General features: G+C 43.9%; 1 protein-coding gene across 1 annotated transcript in view; it reads right to left on the bottom strand.

Moving 5' to 3' along the window:
* Window positions 1-17,254, bottom strand: part of FTO (FTO alpha-ketoglutarate dependent dioxygenase) — a 326,926-nt gene that overhangs the window by 203,603 nt on the left and 106,069 nt on the right. Inside the window, exons 8-9 of the mRNA XM_061594303.1 lie at window positions 13,421-13,564; window positions 2,526-2,645 (exon numbers count right to left, since the gene is read on the bottom strand). Coding sequence (XP_061450287.1) covers window positions 2,526-2,645; window positions 13,421-13,564 — 264 coding nt within the window. The remainder of the gene's footprint in view (window positions 1-2,525; window positions 2,646-13,420; window positions 13,565-17,254) is intronic.

Here is a 17,254-nt window from a genome sequence, read left to right as displayed (position 1 = left end):
ACAGAAGATTCTGACGTGATTTTAGATTGACCACAGTTTAGCATGATGTGCAAGCTCTAGGCTGTGGCTAATCTTAACTATTGGTTAGTGAAAACAAGCCAGCTACATTTCAAGCTATGGTTTGAAACTGGATTGTTTCCACTGATCATAGTTAGTTAAGCCCTCCGTAGTGAGATGTATCTGTCTCTCTCATTACTGGCTTTAAGGAGAAATTTAAAAACATTCCTGGTTACTCAGGCATTTGATGGTTGAAAGACACTGTTCCTGGCAACCCTGAGATGTTTTTAATTGTTGTTAGAATGTTTTAAACTATTTTTGGAATGTTTTATCATTAATGTGTTTGCTCCCCTGGGCTCATTTGGGAGGAAGGGTAAAATATCAAATGAAATTTAATAATAACAGTAGTAGCAGCAGCAGGAGGAGGAGGAGCAGCAGCAGCTGCCGCCGCCGCCAGGATTTGTCCTGGCAAACTGGACATAGCAAACTGTAGTTAATCAAAAATAGAAGCAAGAGCTTCTGAACTTGTCTCAGCTGCACCAGAGGAAGGGAAGGTGGGGACTACAGAGCATGGAAGTTCAGGGGGGTAGGCTCTTTCTTGTAATGCTAAACTACAGTTTAGCTCTTTCTTGTAATGCTAAACTACTAATGCTAAACTACAGTTTAGTATGTTACATCTGAACCAGTGCAAAGAGTATTGGTCGCTTTTAGAATGAGTACGGGGAAGAATCATCGACCCTCTGGCCATGCCTTCTGATGGCAGAAAGAGGCAAAACCCAGAAGATTCAATCATGTACAAACAGCAGGGCATTGTGTGGCATAACCCATAACCCAATCACACAGAGAGATTTGGCAGAATGACTTTACCATTGCAAAGGCCGTTTGGAAAAGGGTGTCCTTTCCTTCTACGGGTAGATATGAAAGACTCATGGGGGTGGCATAGATAGGCAAGCGGCATGTTGGGCTGGGCTGAAATCTCAGGATCCCAGGTAGCACCACACAGACAATTTTCTCCAACATGGTCTGGAGCTCAATGGTGCCCTTTTATCCCTCTATGGCCAGAATACCCCTCTCAGGCTCCAACCCTTTGCTGAAGAGCAGAGTGACTTAATGGCGTGGTCAAGGTCATGAGCCCAGCACTCTGCCACCTCTCAGTGAGGTCCCCCTGCTCCAATCTGTCCTCCACAAGAGGAACCCATAAGGCAAGGCAGATGGGATGTCAGCACCTTAGATAGCTCCAAGTGCACCATTTTCTTGGGCAAAAGCTGGAGGTAGACTGAAACCTTAAGTCCCCCTGCCCAGCTTCTCCCTCCCAAGCTCCCAACTCTCCACCCAAGACCTCAAAGGCCAACCACCTGGGCTGAAGGCAAGTGTTTTTCCTCCTCCTCCCCCTTGCAGCTTCTCACGTGGAATCTCCCTGCAACCATTAGGCAGATGATGTTGAAGCAGGAGGGTGGAACCTCTCAGTGGGGGTCTACTGACAGGAGGCAAGGGCCAAGCAGAGGGACACAGAGTGCAGTCTCCACTGCGAGCAGGGTCTTTGGGCTCACAAATGGACTTTAATTAGCTAGCTAATCACTTATTAAGTTGCACAGGAGGAGCTCAAATCAGAATTATGGAGAGACCCTCAAAAGCCTGAATACATCACAGAATCATAAAGTTGGAAGGGGCCTATAAAGCCACTGAGTCCAATCCCCTGCTCAATGCAGGAATCCAGTGGGAGTAGATTCATAAAAAGCATGAATGGATGCATCAAACAACAACAATTAACAAAAATCTTTTGTCTGTTTACAGTATTAATTTAGAGTAAATGGGAGGGAATTACCTAAGCCAGGTCCTGTCCTGGCATAGATTTCCAGTGTAAACATAGGTCTGCTCTACCCCCATACCACTCTGCCACACCCACAAGTGAATCCCCATCCTTGAACTGAACCCACGATTCAACCCAGTTTGAAGTTGGGATCTGGGGACAGGACTTTCTAGAGGGTATTCTGCGGGAGTCTTTGCAGCTGAGGCTTTGAAATCATTCATAAAAGGCAGCGTTTGAATGTTTTGTTTTGTTTTAAATTAAATAGAAAAATAATTTGTATTATTCCGATGAGAAGTACTTAGGGTTACAGCAGGAAATGGAGACCGGTGGTTGTGCTTAAAGGCTTCCGGAGAAAGTTGGGTTATAAAGATGGGGAAAGCAAATAGAAAACAGAATTGATACTTTGTTAAGTAGCTACAGCTCTTTTGTTTGTGGGTTGGTAATTAAAGGGATAAATAATATCCCTGGGGTTCAGGATTAGCCCAGGGGCAACTAGTTCCCTTTCCCAAATAAACTTAATCAACTGAGTCCTGAAGGTTTTCTAAATGGAGTTGAACGTTTTATGGCACCTTCACTCCACCATCTAACCAGATGGATAGTCTTGCTAAAATATATATTTAAAACCCAATTAGACACTGAATAATGAAAACTGGAAAGTTGCAAGAAATCTAGGTGTAGAAAATGGTCAGGGGGTGCTATGCCAAAGACTGATACATACCATGAGCTCCATCTTCCTCCAAAATTCTTCCAGCATAGCCATTGGCTTGTCCCACCAATCAGTGCACTTCCTGTAGCGTTTGCCCTGGAACCAAAATTGCCGGAGCCACTCAAACTCAACCTACAAAACATAACAAGGATTTTTTTTTCCCTAAAGGAATGGTAGAAATTTTCAATTTATATTGATAAATTAGAAAAGCAGAATCTATTGTATAGAAGCAAGTAAATTCTATCCTGTGGTTGTAAGACTTGGAACAGATGGGTTTGTCCTGTCTTAGCAACTGGCTACCCTGTAGCAAACTGCCACTTCCCAGCCTTAAATCTCCCATCTTTAAAATGAATGCAGGGAGGGATTATTCACTCTCTCACAAAATGCTGCATGCAACAGCAAGTTCAGCATGAGCTAAAGGTTGAATGTGTAATCAAACTATGGAATGGAGGGCTTATTGTTAAGGAATAGGTGAATTAACAGAGGATAGACCATTTACAGCTTAGTCTTATTTGACTAATTTTTGTACATTTATAAACCCACTTTTCTTAGAAAGATAGGAATCTGTCTTGTACAGAGTCAGGCAACTGGGCCATCTAGCTCAATAATGTCTACACAGAGTGGTAGCACCTCTCCAAGTTTTCAGACAGGGTTCTCTCCCAACCCTAACTGGAGATGCTGAGGATTGAACTGGGGACCTTCTGTGTACAAAGTTGATGCTCTACCACTGAGCTATGGTCCTTCTTCCAGTGTGGAACCAAAGATGGCATGTATGTGGTTCCCAGGGGATCTCCCATCCGAGCATTAACCAGATCCAGACTTGCTGCAAAAGAGTATAACTATTATCTTGTCCCCTCTCCTGGGCTTACCCTGTTTGGCTTTCAGAGATCGAAATATTGAACATGAACTTTGGGCTTCATCCAGTATAGCTAGTTTTTATGTTCTTGGAGAGAAGCCATACAATCAGGCCTATGTCATGCATCTGTAATTGGGCTATACTACTTCACACTGCAGTTGGGGGGAAATCTTGTTTGAGCTCTTCCCCCATATTTTTTTAAACCAATAATCTACCTGCACATACAAAAGTAGTATGCCAACAAAAAGGTTCTAGTAAGCTTTGTATTTGCAGGGGTGATTTAACATGGGTTAACATTCACACGTGAGATCACCTACTTGCAGTCTGAAATTGTACAGTCCACTAACAGAGCCATCACACCAGCCATCCTATTATTTATTTATTACATTTATACCCCACCATTCTTTTCATGATAGAAACCCAAGGTGGCTTACATATGGTTCCCAGGAGGTCTCCCATCCAGGCACTGACCAGACCTGACCCTGCTTAGCTTCAGCAGGGTGCTGGCCTCATGTGCCTTCAGACCACAGTCTGGGACTTATATGGCTTGCATATAAAAATGTCGAAGTCTTGCTATCTTGGATCAGACCAAAATGTATCTATGGGTGTACAACCTAGCAACAGGTTCATCAGATGAGTTTGCTGATCATGTAGTTCCAGCACTTCATCTATTAACCTGCCTTCATCCAGTTGGTGCTGTGCTGCAAAATGAACAAAGGCCATATTCAGACATCAGGTTTATTGAGTCGGTTTTACTGGTTCTGTCCCAGTGTCCTTTTACACATTTGCAGCATTTGTTGTGTTCTGGAATTGTGGCTTTTAGATCGATGTACCACGTCACACTAAATGTTATTCACGTTAGTGGGCATGGTGTGACATAACAACAAACTTATTTATTTATTATTTATTTAGTATATTTGTATGGCGCTTTTCATAACCAGATGACCTCAAAGCAGTTTCCATAGCAAGAACAAAGCAATATAATAAAAACAATTCAGAACTTAATAATAATAAAAAACCACAACTGTAGCAATAAATAACACCACAAAATATCACGAAACAGGCTGAAATCTCAAATCAATCTAGTCTGCAAAAGAGAGAGAGAAAAATATATACAGCATCACTGGGAACTTCATCGGGCATGGCGCCACTCCCCCACACTTTCTGTGCATGTGTGCTTTTGTTTCCCCATGATTCACCACATGGTATGTCCAAAATTTTGTTACGTGAGCAGTAGGGGTGGCATCCATGAAAACTGTAGCAAACATACAGAACAAAACTCCCAAGACATTCCAAGTTTCCAGAGTTGCAAATAGATTTTTCCCCCTGGAAACAACACAGAAATGAGTGCAAAACCCCTGGTAGATTCCACTAGATTACCAGAAGTGGATTTAATATCATGTAAAAGATCACATTAAACACAAAAATTAACAGGTAAGGAAACGTCAGGAAGATGGGATAAAGTGCTGTCTGAATGCAGCCCAAATCAAAACCATGGTCTTTCGATGGGTTCCCTTCAGTTGACTCCGCTGACATTTGTTTCTGTCACAATGCCATGAAGGGCCAACACAAAACCTTCTCAAAAAATTATTCAGCATCTTGTGTTGCCACTACTGTAGCTAAGAAGCAACAATGCAACTTCAGAGAGCTCACTGGTTAATCTTCAAGCATGGGGTTTTTTTTCCTTTTGTGATAGGCTGTTCTCACTCTTTTCTTCCCTCTCTTTTCCTCTTTTAAAAAAAATATCAAGTGATCTGCAGTTCTGGTCAATTGGAACTGCATGTTTATCTTTGTTATGGTAGTTTGTGTTTTATACACAGGATTGAATCCCCTTTCAGTCTTCACCTGCAACCACAAAGAATTTTGTTCTGTTTACCCTTATTGAAACTGTGATGGGCCAAACAAAGCGAAACCTGTGGATGAAGCAACACTGACCCCCCCCCAAAAAAACCCCAGCGATTAAGTTCTCACCTGAGAAAATTCTCTTATTTGCTGCCACCGCTCCCCCCTCCAAATCCTCCATCGCTTCCTCCTCCCTCAGGCTAAACAGAACAGATACAAAAGTCTGAAAGTGATTTTAGTTGACAGTCGCTAAACGTCCGTTTGATGTGTGTAACTGCTTTCAATAGAAGCTGTTTAAACAAAAAAGACTATAGAGTTAAAAAAAAATTAAAGAGAGCCCTGTTGGTAAAACATATTGGCAGGATTAGTGGACACCAGTTAACAGAGGTACATCTTAGATGTTTTGAAAGAAAGGTTACACAAATAGTTTAACTTCTCTTAGCATACAGGCTTAATAACATATGTCCTTTCTTAACAGGAGTTCAGCTAAAGTTTAGTTATCCTTCCAGTATCACCTATACATACAAGGGTCTAGTGGGGCTATAAAGCGGGATGTAAGTGTTCTAAATAAATAAAACTACCTCTGGAATGCCAGACTCAGTCAGCTGATCCCAAGAGCCAATCTACTGGGCCCTATCAGGTTCTAGCTGTAGAGCTCTGATCAACTTGTATCACCAGAGAAGACCATGCCTGGCTAAGTTCCTTTTCTCTGTACTGTTACCATTTGGAATGTCACTCTCCCCGTCCCACTGGCTGCCCATGGCCCTTTAAATCTTCTGTTGCTGCCTTGGGAGGGACTTGACCTCTTGCCATAGGTCAGAACAGCCTTTCCCAACCAGTGTGCCTCCAGATGTTGTTGGACCACAACTCCCATCAGCCTCAGCCAGCATTGCCAGTGGTCAGGAAGATGGGAGTTGTGGTCCAACAACATTTGGAGGCACACTGGTTGGGAAAGGCTGGGTCAGAAGACGAGCATCTGCTTTGGTTGCAGTTCCTGGTTCAATCCAGGCCATCTCTGGATTGAACCAGGAACTTTGTCAATTTGTCAGACTGTATCTCCCTATATGAACCTGCCCGGGCCCTGAGATCTTCAGGAGAGACCCTTCTCACGATCCCAACACCTTCACAAGTGCGACTGGTGGAGACACGAGATAGGGCCTTTTCGGTGGCTGCCCCTAGGCTCTGGAACTCCCTCCCTAGGGAGGCAAGAATGGCCTCCTCTGTGCAGTCCTTCCACTGACAGCTAAAGACTTTTTTCTTCCAGCAGGCCTTTGGAACTGAAGGTTTTAAGGGTAGTGACTGAAGAGGATGTTGTATGTTATTGTTTTACTTGTATGCTCCTAAACTGGGTTGCAGTATTTTAAGTGTATATCTAATTGGTTTTAACATCTTAATAGTTTAATCCTGTTTTAATGCTGATTTTATGTTTATATGTTTTATATTTTTATAGGTTCTTAATGATATGTACTTATTTTTATCTGGAAGCCGCCTTGAGTTCCAGTTTGGAAAAAGGGCAGGGTATAAATCATAATAATCATCAGCATCAGCATCAGCATCTCCAGGTAGGGCTGGGAATGACTCCTCCCTGAAAACCTGGAGAGCCACTGCCAGTCAGTGCAGACAATACTGAGCCCGATGGACCAATGATCTATCTCAGAATAACACAGCTTCCTATGTTCCATGGTTCCCCCTCACCCATGTTTTGCCTGCAGAAGCTTCTGTCGCCAACATCTCCAGATAGGGCTGGAAATGTAGACCACTGTCCTTCGATCTTGGGCCCCCTGATGATGTTGGACTACAACTTCCATACTCCTTGGCCATTGGCTAAGATGGCTGGGGCTGATGGGAGTTGTAGTCTGACAACATCAGGGGACACAAGGTTGAAGAACAGGGGTGTAGATGAAACAGAGCTAGATGGACTAATTATCTGATGCAGAATGGCTTCCTCTGTCTTTGGTTCCTTTGCACCTTCTGGAACATCACCCACGCCCACCCTACTCACCTCTAGCCCATTGGACTGACAACCTGTTCAGGGGTGAAGGGGTTGACTCTGATGGTCTCTTCGTGATTATCACTTACCATTCTGGAGAACATGCAAGTGGTGCCATTCTGAGCTAGAGTTCCAGACTGCTTTGCCGCCCATGCACAGAAAGGTTTGCGCCCTTTCTCCAAACGTTCACTCTGTAAGGGCCGATGCTAGGGGGAGGGGCTCCTTGGCATGGCCCCACTTGCACATTTTCTGGAACTAAAAAAACCCCAAAAGGGCCAATGATGTGCTTTCTTCATGGAAGTTTGGGCATTAAACAGATGTCTCACTTTCTATGAGGTCAGATCCACACCATGCTTTTAAAGCACATGTTTTCCTGCAAAGAGTCCTGGGAATTGTTATTTATAGAGCTATAATTTCCAGCACCTTAACTGAACTAGTTACCAAGATTTTTTGGGGGGGGAGGGGGAAACCATGTGCTTTTTTGGAGGGGTCATGTGCTTTAAATGTGCAGTGTGGATATGACCTGAGTTACTTTCAGTAGGACAGCAGAAAAAAATCAAAAGAGCAGACGAACCTCTCTCTCTCTCACACACACACACACACACACACACACACAGAGAGAGGGAGAGAGAGAGAGAGGGAGAGGGAGAGAGAGAGGTTCATTATTTTAATGCTGTCCCTTTGTTCTTTAGGAAAACTCAGTGCAACATACATCAAGTTCACCTATTGGTCAATAATGGCCACCTATGGGGTGGGACAGAGGACATGTATTGAGCTTTTTTCTTTAAAAGAAAACAACAAGAAGAGATGGGCAAACCTCATAAAGCTTCAAATCAATATCAGTCCTGACAAGGCATTCCCTAGAGAACGGTCTTGTCTCCTTTTTCGTCTGGAACAGCAGACCCATAATGGGTGAATTGCTACAGCAAAAGCGGCATCACAGAGCTTCCAACATACGCCAAGGACAAGAGCAGGGAGAAGACAGAATCGCAGCAAAGCGAATGCCGCTTGCAGGCCTTACCTGCCAATGTGTGATATAGAACATTCCCATATTTGCACCCAGATTTTGAACGAAGGCAAGTTTCTTTCCTTCTTTTTTTAATGGCTTGTTTCTTTGTTTGTGCCAGTGTTGTCCTTTCAGTGGGAACTCATTCATACCAAAGCCAAAGCAGGCCACAGCAGTGAGTTGAATGGCACCACCCCAGAGTGCATTGTAAAAGCAGCACAACATAATGCTGCACATTTTTTTGTCTTGATCTCCCTCTGTTTGCAGCACTGATTTACCCCGGCATCACATCAGCCCCTCTCCGCTCGCCCTTTAAGCTATTATTAAAGGCACACTTTGAGAATTACAGTCAATAAGGCGCAGAGGAAAAGGCCAACGGACGCTGGCTGACATTTGGTGAGCCAGACAGGGGGTCCTCGGTCAATTATTTAAAGGCACTTGGTTTATGAAATGCCACCTAGGTAGGTGATCTATATTTCCTCTCTTCAGTGCCAGCTGGCCACCAACTGCGCTGCCATTTCAGTGCAATGCGCTAAACATACACATTAACCTTGCCTTTGCTGTGTACATCAACACTTTTCTAAGAGGCGACCTAACAGTTCTACCAACACAACACCTTTGCAGTCTGTATTAAACTCAGGTAACCATAGGAACACAGGAGACTGCCTTATACTGACTCAGACCATCAGTCCATCTAGCTCTGTAGTGTCTACACTGACTGGCAGCAGCTCTGCAGGGTTTATAGGCAGCCCCACCTCAGGGACAGAACCTGTGACTTGCTGCATGCAAAGCAAATTCTCTGCCACTGAGTTACAGCCCTTCCCCTGCAACCAGTTCAAATTCTTTTTGTAGCAAGAAATGTTTGATGCACTCTGCAGCACCTTTTCCATTGGTCACCACTGGCAGCTGGTGCTGCTGGTAGAAAAGAGGAGCATTCCAGGGTAAGGGATGAGAGAGAGAGAGAGCAAGACCATCACCAAAACACCTGACACTGAGCTCTCTTTCCCAGCCAGGCACCCTAGCTGCCCTGATAAGTGTTGAGCCAGCATTCTGGAATCATATTGTTCGAAACACCAAAGCACATACTTTGAAAAAGAGCTACAGTGTGGTGTAATAGCCAGAGCAGAGGTAGCCAATGCAGTGCCCTCCGGATGCTGTTGGACTCCAACTCCCATCATCCTTGACCGTTGGCCATGCTGACTGGGGCTGATGGGAGCTGGAATCCAAAAGCATCTGGCTACCAACCTCACAGGTATGTTTTAAAGATAAAAATGGAGGGAGGGAGAAACCATGCTCACCATCTTGAGCTCCCACAGAGGAAAAACCCGATATAGAACTGTAATTAACAATAACGAGAAAAGGGTTCCACTTGGATTTTTTACTATGGAGATTTTGCATTCCTGTAGACCTGCCTAACTGCTTGGCAAACTTATTTTCTTTTCCCTGTTTAATGCTATCTGCCAACGAGTGGTTTCTCCCCTCCTCCCAATTATCTCAGTGCACCATTCTAGACACATCCCAGAAGCTGAATAAATCTCAAGTGCTGGCCAGATCAGCAGATCAGCATTCATTCAGCAGTGTCAGATCATATATTTCAGGGTAAATTACTAGTGACCAATCACCTGATTGCTTGAAGGGGCAATTTAACTCCTTCTGTAACAACGGTATTTTCTGTTGCCATCATCATTGTCATCATCATCATCATCGCAAAGATGGCTGTACCGCAGTGGAATTGCCCCAGAGTAGTTACTTGAATAAGGTTATCACATTCTTTGCCAATATACGTTAACTTCAGCCACGTATTTCAGGCTCAGTTTCTTAATTTTAAAACAGGAGCAAGAGACACATTTGTTAATCTATGAAGTTTTTATTATGCTCTCCATCTAACGGTTCTGTGCCCCCATGCAATCCAGTCAAGCTCACATCAGAATACATTACTAGGTTCAAGTCAAAGGCCTGACAAGTATCAGGATCGCAAGCAGGGCCAGATGCAATTTGCAGATGGCCAGGCCAATGTTTCAGACTGTCAAGGGAAAGATATGGAGTGGGGTCGTTGCCATGCTGGATACAGCGATTTAAAACTAAGAAGGGCATCAATCGCCTTTTTTACTGGTCCAATTTCTACCGCTAAGAGAGTGCTCATGATTCAGAGAACCTTCCCCCTCCACACACAGATTGCTGCCACCTTGCAAACTAGCAGCACTCATCCAGGACCCTGCAGAGAAAAATATTTAGAGGGGATTTTACGTATTGACGGTCATGATTTTTAGCAGCGAGCCCCCTATGAAGAGCATTCACTGCAGTTTATGCACATGCATCACCTTCTCCACAAAGAACAGGAATAGGAAACCTGTGGCCCTCTAGATGTTGTTGGACTAGAACATGTATCAGCCCAAACTTTCATGGCAAATGGTCAGGGATTATGGGAGTTGGCATCCTGCAACATCTGCTGATGGCAGCAAAGGTTCCCCACTCCTGCAATAGATCAAAATAAGGGGAAAATCTGTTCTGCTTTCAAGCAAAAATACACATTTGTACAGTGCTGAATAGCTGGCCCTGGCAGCAAGCATAAAACTACATCCCCTCCTCCTTAGATCTTGGCCATGTATTGCTCAGATTGGCTGGCCTTTGCATCTGGTGGCAAGGGTGGTGGGCATCCACAAAAGCAGGGAACGGACAAAGGGGGGGGGGACCCAGGATGCCGTAGGGAGAAAATGCAGATAAAAAGGTTCCAATGATTTTATTTGAAAAAGTAAAAAAGCGTGTGCCCAATGCATTTTGGCCACATAAACCTCGGCCTTCGTCAGGTCACCTGAATCTCTTCATTGTGTAATATCACAGTATATTTGCTATATTAATAATAATAAGTATAATAAATAAATAATATTTGTACATTTCGACTAGTAGACGACTTTGTTGACAGATTCTAAGTTTGCCCCTGATGAAGGCCGAGGTTTATGTGGCCTCACCAAAGACTCCTGAGTAAACTTAGCAGTCAATATAATAGAATAAGAGGAGAGGTCCTCTCACAACCAGGAACTGATTAAGTAGCAGGAAGGAGAGCATAGGTATAAATGTGCAGTTCTCCCAGTCGTGGGATATAGGAAGTGGAGTCCCCCAAGGATCAGTACTGGGACCTCTGCTTTTGAACTTGTTCATAAATGATCTAGAGTTACAGGTGAGCAGTAAGGTGGCCATATTTGCTGATGATACTAAATTGCTGATGACACGAAACTCATACTAAATTCAGCCTATCTGAAATACAGTAGCTGCCTCGCTTTACGGCGTTCCGTGTTCCGCTGATGCGGCAGCTTTCAATTAGGGGAAATTCCCCGTTTTAAAGCCGATTTTGCGCTTTTACAGCATTTTCACGTCATTTTTGTGCAACGCGACCCATTATAGTCAATGGGTTCCGCTTTACGGAGATTTCTGCTTTACGGCGGGGGCCTGATCCCTAACCTGCCGTATAAGCAGGGCCCTACTGTACATGGGAAGGGAGGGGCACACCTTTAAGATCCTAACAGTCCTGGTCCAGCATCCTGTCCAGGATCTAGTCCAGAATCCTGTCCTCACAGTGGGCAACCAGATGCCCATGGAAAGCTTGCCAGCAGGACTTGAAGGCAACTGTGCTCTCTGCACTTGTGATTCCCAGCAACTGAGGCATACCCCCTCCAGTAGTGCAGATAGAGCATAGCTTTACTCTCCATGAATCTGTCTACAGGAAAAAATCTAGAGGCTATAGCTGCATCATTACAAGAGCAAAATTTGTGAAAGCAAAGCTCACTCTGTAGCTTGAGAGAAAGGGCCTTTATAGTAATGGCACTTTGGCAATGGGCTCCTTGACAGATATTTTAAATATAGTTTTGGTGTCAGGAGAAGACCTTTTTTTAAAAAAACCAGCCCTATAGCCTTCTTAGCTCTGTTTCATTCCTCTGCCTTCAGTTCTAAATTGATTTGTTTCTAGAAAGTTACTTTCCCCTCCACTTTCTACTTTAAAGCAATTTGCAATTTTTATAAAGGTGGTGTACTGGGGTCATTTCAGCCATAATCTTGTTTGCTTGACTCCTTGCAAAATGCCCAAAGAACGTTGGTTATAGGGCACCCTATAAATGTTATGTATAAATCAAACAGACTCCTGCACCCATTTCTGTTTCCAAGGATGTCTGCCTGTAACCAAAGAGATGGAAAGAGACCCACTGATAGCAATATTCCAATCACAGTCTCCTTCATCGTCATCAGCAAAAAAAAATTCCCACACCAAAGAAAGTTTTGTGGTACTGCTGAGTTGTCTCTAGGACTTTGGATGTAAAACTGAGATTTTCTTCCAACATATGCCTCACAGATTAAGAACATACCAGTTGTATTAGGCCATGAACCTACCAAACGTTACCCTATAATTAATATACAAAAGGCATGTGGTCCTTTTTTCTTTCTTTCCTTTTTCTTTTCTTTTTTTTAAAGGAAGAATCAAAGACCTGCATTAGCACCGCAGATGTCTGGGCTTCCCGTTTACAGCAAAGAAATGTGTCTCTGCAGCAATGTAAACCACAGATAAGTTGCCCACATGTGTGGCAGAGAGGAGAGGCTTGTTGGAAGAAAGGGAGGAGGGGGAGGGCCTGCTATTGTATGGAATTAACCAGCTTGCTGACTAAACACCTAATCTCAGGGAAAGGGCAGGGCGGGAAGATCAAAAGCTCATGAACGAGCAACTCGCTGCTCGTGTTCAGAAGAGATCCAAACTCTCATTTCATAATAGCATGTACAAATTGGAATGGGGGGGCATCACAAAGAGTGGAGTGGGAGGCAGGGGTTGGGAGTGGTCATCTGGTGTCTGAGGGGAGCCAGGAGTTGAGTCCAAGATTGTAACCCAATTGGGAAGACTTTTAGAGTTCTTCTTTAAGGACAGCCCCATAGCCAGCCTGGTTAGAAGAGGCCAATCCACTGCCTGAAAATAGTTTATGCAAGAAATGTGTTCCAAGCTGCAGCTCTACTATCTCACCATTTGGGGCAGCGACACACAAAGCCAAAGGTTTTCACTCCTAGTCCTGGTGGTTCCAGGTGAAGTATGGAACCTCCTGCACGCAAAGCATGTGCTCTGCTACTGCACCACAGATGCCTCATATTTAGTCCCTCTGTTATCTGAAGTACATATACAAAATGCAAGTTCCATAATCTCCATGAAGCTTTTTGTGCAATGCAAACCTTCTTCTCACCTCATTGTGGATTTCTTCTACTCGCTTTATATCACCGACATCCAGAGATTTCAAAGTCAGAGATCTTAAATCAGTATCAGCGCACAAGTTCTGAAGCGCTATATTGCACTGGCCCAAAATATAAGGCAGGGTCCCTTGTGAGCACTGTAGGAATTCATAAATACAGGAAGAAAACTGAGTTTAAAACAAAGTCAAACGCACACAACAAACATCCCAAAGCCAACCCCAGTCATGACAGCCCATCTGCACTATACCTTTAAAGCAATCCCATACCTCTGTAAAAAGTAAGGGCTTCCCTCAAAGAATCCTGGGAAGTGGAGACTGTTAAAGGTGCTGAGAGCTGTTAGGAGACCTCTGTTCCCTGCACAGAACTACCGTTCCAAGAGTGATGTAACAATCAGTCCCTTTTCCCAGGTAACTCTGAGAATTGTAGCTGTGTGAGGGAACAGGGGGTCTCCTAACAACTCTGAGCACCCTTAAGAGGCTACAGCTCCCAGAATTCTTTAGGGGAAGGCATGACTGTTTAAAGTAGTATAATACTGCTTTAAAGGTATAATGCAGATGGAGCCTAAGATTTACACTAATCAAACTATAGGCATGTACCCATGAGCATTCAATTGATACTACTACTACCACTAGTAGTAGTAGTAGCAGCAGCAGCAGCAGCAGGAGCAGAAGAAGAAGAAGACGTTCTGTATGGATGCATGGCCCACTAAAACCAGAATAGCAGCTAAATAAATGAGCATAAGACTTATGTGATGCATTTGACACTGGGATCTACTACTTCCGGCTGTCGATGTGGGTTCCAACATACCCCCTTGCAGACACAAAGCTGTCAGGGAAAAGGTTATTCTAGACCTCTTTCATCGGCATGCAAATTTTGTGCACATCTCTCCCCACCCCCATTTTGACTCCCCCCACCTGTACCATGAAATAGTATAGCCCTGCAACAAGAAAAAAAATGCTGCAACTGAAATTTAAGGTAAATAATCCATGCTGATAGCCCAGTTCTAAGAAGTGTTGCAACAACAAAGAAAAAGCTTAAGATCAAAACAACACATAGCAACATCTTTAAGCAGCTTGAAACATGAGAGCAAACCAATGTTGTCACAACACCGTGCTGGCATCACAGACAGATAGGCTAGCATAGATAATTACTAATAGAGAGTCAGGTTGCCTCAATGATTATGGCTGAAAGGGGGCAGTTTGTTTAACAATAATCTAGCATAGCAGCTAATCCCACCTACTCGTCAGCCTCAGAACCCTACCTCCAGTCTGGGGATAATGATACTCACTTACCTAATAATGCTGTCATAAGGATCACAACAGGATGATGTATGCAAAGCACTTTGAACGCTTTCGCATCTCTGTTATCTAGTTCAGCCTTTTCCAACCTTTGGGTCCACAGATATTGTTGGACTGCAGCCCCATGGCAAGCTGGCTGGGGCTGATGGGAGGTATATTCCAGCAACATCTGGGGATCAAAAGGTTGAAAAAGGCTGATCTAATTTTATTGCCCTTCAGGCATTCAGAAAGAAAATGTGAGGTCTCCAAACTGGGGAGGAGGATATATGTGCTGGGTGCAGATGCTCCAACCCTGAATGCCCCATGTTCAGGTCTGAAGGGGGCTTTTAATTTCATTTAGCTGAACGAGCTTAAAAGCCTCCTTGAGATTGGGAACCCCAATAACAAAAGGCTCCTGACTATGAGGAAGCTCCTAAGCGGATTCAGCACAGGATGCTTAGAAGTCTCCTTCAGACCTTCCCTCTTGGGTCACAGCTCAGTGGCAGAGTGTATGCCTTGCATGCAGAAGGTCTCGGGTTCAATCCCCGGCATCTCCAGGTAGGGCTGGGAGAGACTCCCGCCTGAAACCCTGGAGAGCTGCTGCTGGTCAGTGTAGTCAAAACTGAGCTAGGTGGACCACTGGTCTGATTCAGTATAAGGCTCCTTCCTGTGTTCCTAACAAGCCTTTAAAGCAGAGATCTTTATCCCACTGTATTGGAATTGTTTTTAAGGTGAAAAGGAAATGGACTGCCTTCAATCCCGATTCATGGTGACCCTATGAACAGGGTTTTCATGGTAAGCGGTATTCAGAGGGGGTTTACCATTGCCTCCCTCTGAGGCTGAGAGGCAGTGACTGGTCCAAGGTCACCCAGTGAGCTTCATGGCTGTGTGGGGATTCAAACCCTGGTCTCCCAGGTCATAGTCCAGCACCTTAACCACTACACCACACTGGCTCTGTTTTTAAGATATTTTGCTTTTAAAATGTTTTTAGGCTGTTTTATTGTTTTATCACTTGCTGTTTGGCACCCTGGGCTCCTTTTGGAAGGAAGGATGGGATATAAATGAAATAACAAGCAAACAAACGCACATAGACCAGTGGTCTGGCTCAGTAAAAAAAAAAAAAGTTTCTCAGTTTCTCTCTCTCAGACTAACTTACCCCATAGTTTGTTAGTTACACCATAGAGAGAAATTGAAGAAGCTTTTTTTTTTAAACAGAGCCAGACCACAGAGTTTCAAACCCTACCGGGTAAGAAACATAGAAAGCTGTCTTATACTGAGTCAGACCATTGGTCCATCTAACTATATACTGTCTACACTGACTGGCAGTGACTCTCCAGGATTCCAGACAAGGGTCTCCCCCAGCCCCACCTGGAGATGCCAGGGATTGAACCTGGGACCTTCTGCATGCAAAACAAATGCATCACCACTGAGCTACGGGCTCAAAAGCGACTATGTGTGTTGACAAGACAACTACATTACTCTAACATGGACCAAATACCTTGATCGCGTGCTTTTTGGGGGACAGAATAGGATGAACTCATCTAAAAATGTTGGGAAATTTGTGACAATGGACTACAAATGAAACTAATTTAAAGGGGGGGTAAGCAAATTTAAGGAGCATGGATCTATTCATGGTTTTGAGCCACAAGGAACTTCCTGTATGGAACTTCCAACTGCTGGGTGGGGGTCACTGATGGTAGGCCAGATCCGTTGCATTCGTGTGCTGCTTGTGAGCTTTCCGGAGGTGTCTGGGTGGCCACTGTGGGAAAACAGGATAGATGGAACTTTGTTCTGATCCAGCAGGGCTCTTCCTATGTTCTTAATTAATGAGCAAAGTAGGGGGAGGAAAACCCCAGGTATGAACATGCCTACCAAACTCAACACTTTGAGGTAGTTGGGAGGGGCAGCTCTTTATCTAATACAGTGCCTGGAGTGCATCACTCAAATGTGGGGAATGTATGAAACTAGCAAATGAAAAATTTTGTGCTGCAAAATGTATTTCAAGATGAAGGGAATACACATGTATACATTGGACCATCTTCTTCCCCCCCACACACACAAAACTTCCTTCTGAACTGTCAGAACAAACAAAAGATAAAACAGCCTTTCTTTGGGAGGGGGCAGAACGGGGGGGGGATCACACAATGATGTGTCTATATCGGGATTCTTTTCAGTTAAATATTTATAAGTGCAGCTAAATCCCCAAGAACAACCTTGAGAAAGGACCCCTTGGTGTTATGATTCTTTGTATTGAAAATTTCCATACTATATCATGTGAGGTCACAGAGGTTTATAAAAACAAAGCAGGAGCTTCTAAAGAGGAAGCTGTTGCTTCTTTTTGTGTGTGTGCCTGGAAGTAAATGTGCATTTTAATATCAGAATAACAGAGTGGTAGGGGGCTGGGTCAGGGAGTTCATTCTTTACTGCAAAGGACAAACAACCAGTCTTTTAAGTGGCGTTCAGAACCCTAGGCTAATAGGGGCATATTACTATGATAATAGTATCTAATACTATTACACTATTATGTGTATATTAGATTGTTTATTTTAA

The sequence above is a fragment of the Rhineura floridana genome, chromosome 13, assembly GCF_030035675.1.
Source record: "Rhineura floridana isolate rRhiFlo1 chromosome 13, rRhiFlo1.hap2, whole genome shotgun sequence".
Classification (NCBI taxonomy): Eukaryota; Metazoa; Chordata; class Lepidosauria; order Squamata; family Rhineuridae; genus Rhineura; species Rhineura floridana.
This window is presented reverse-complemented; position numbering and strand designations above follow the sequence as displayed.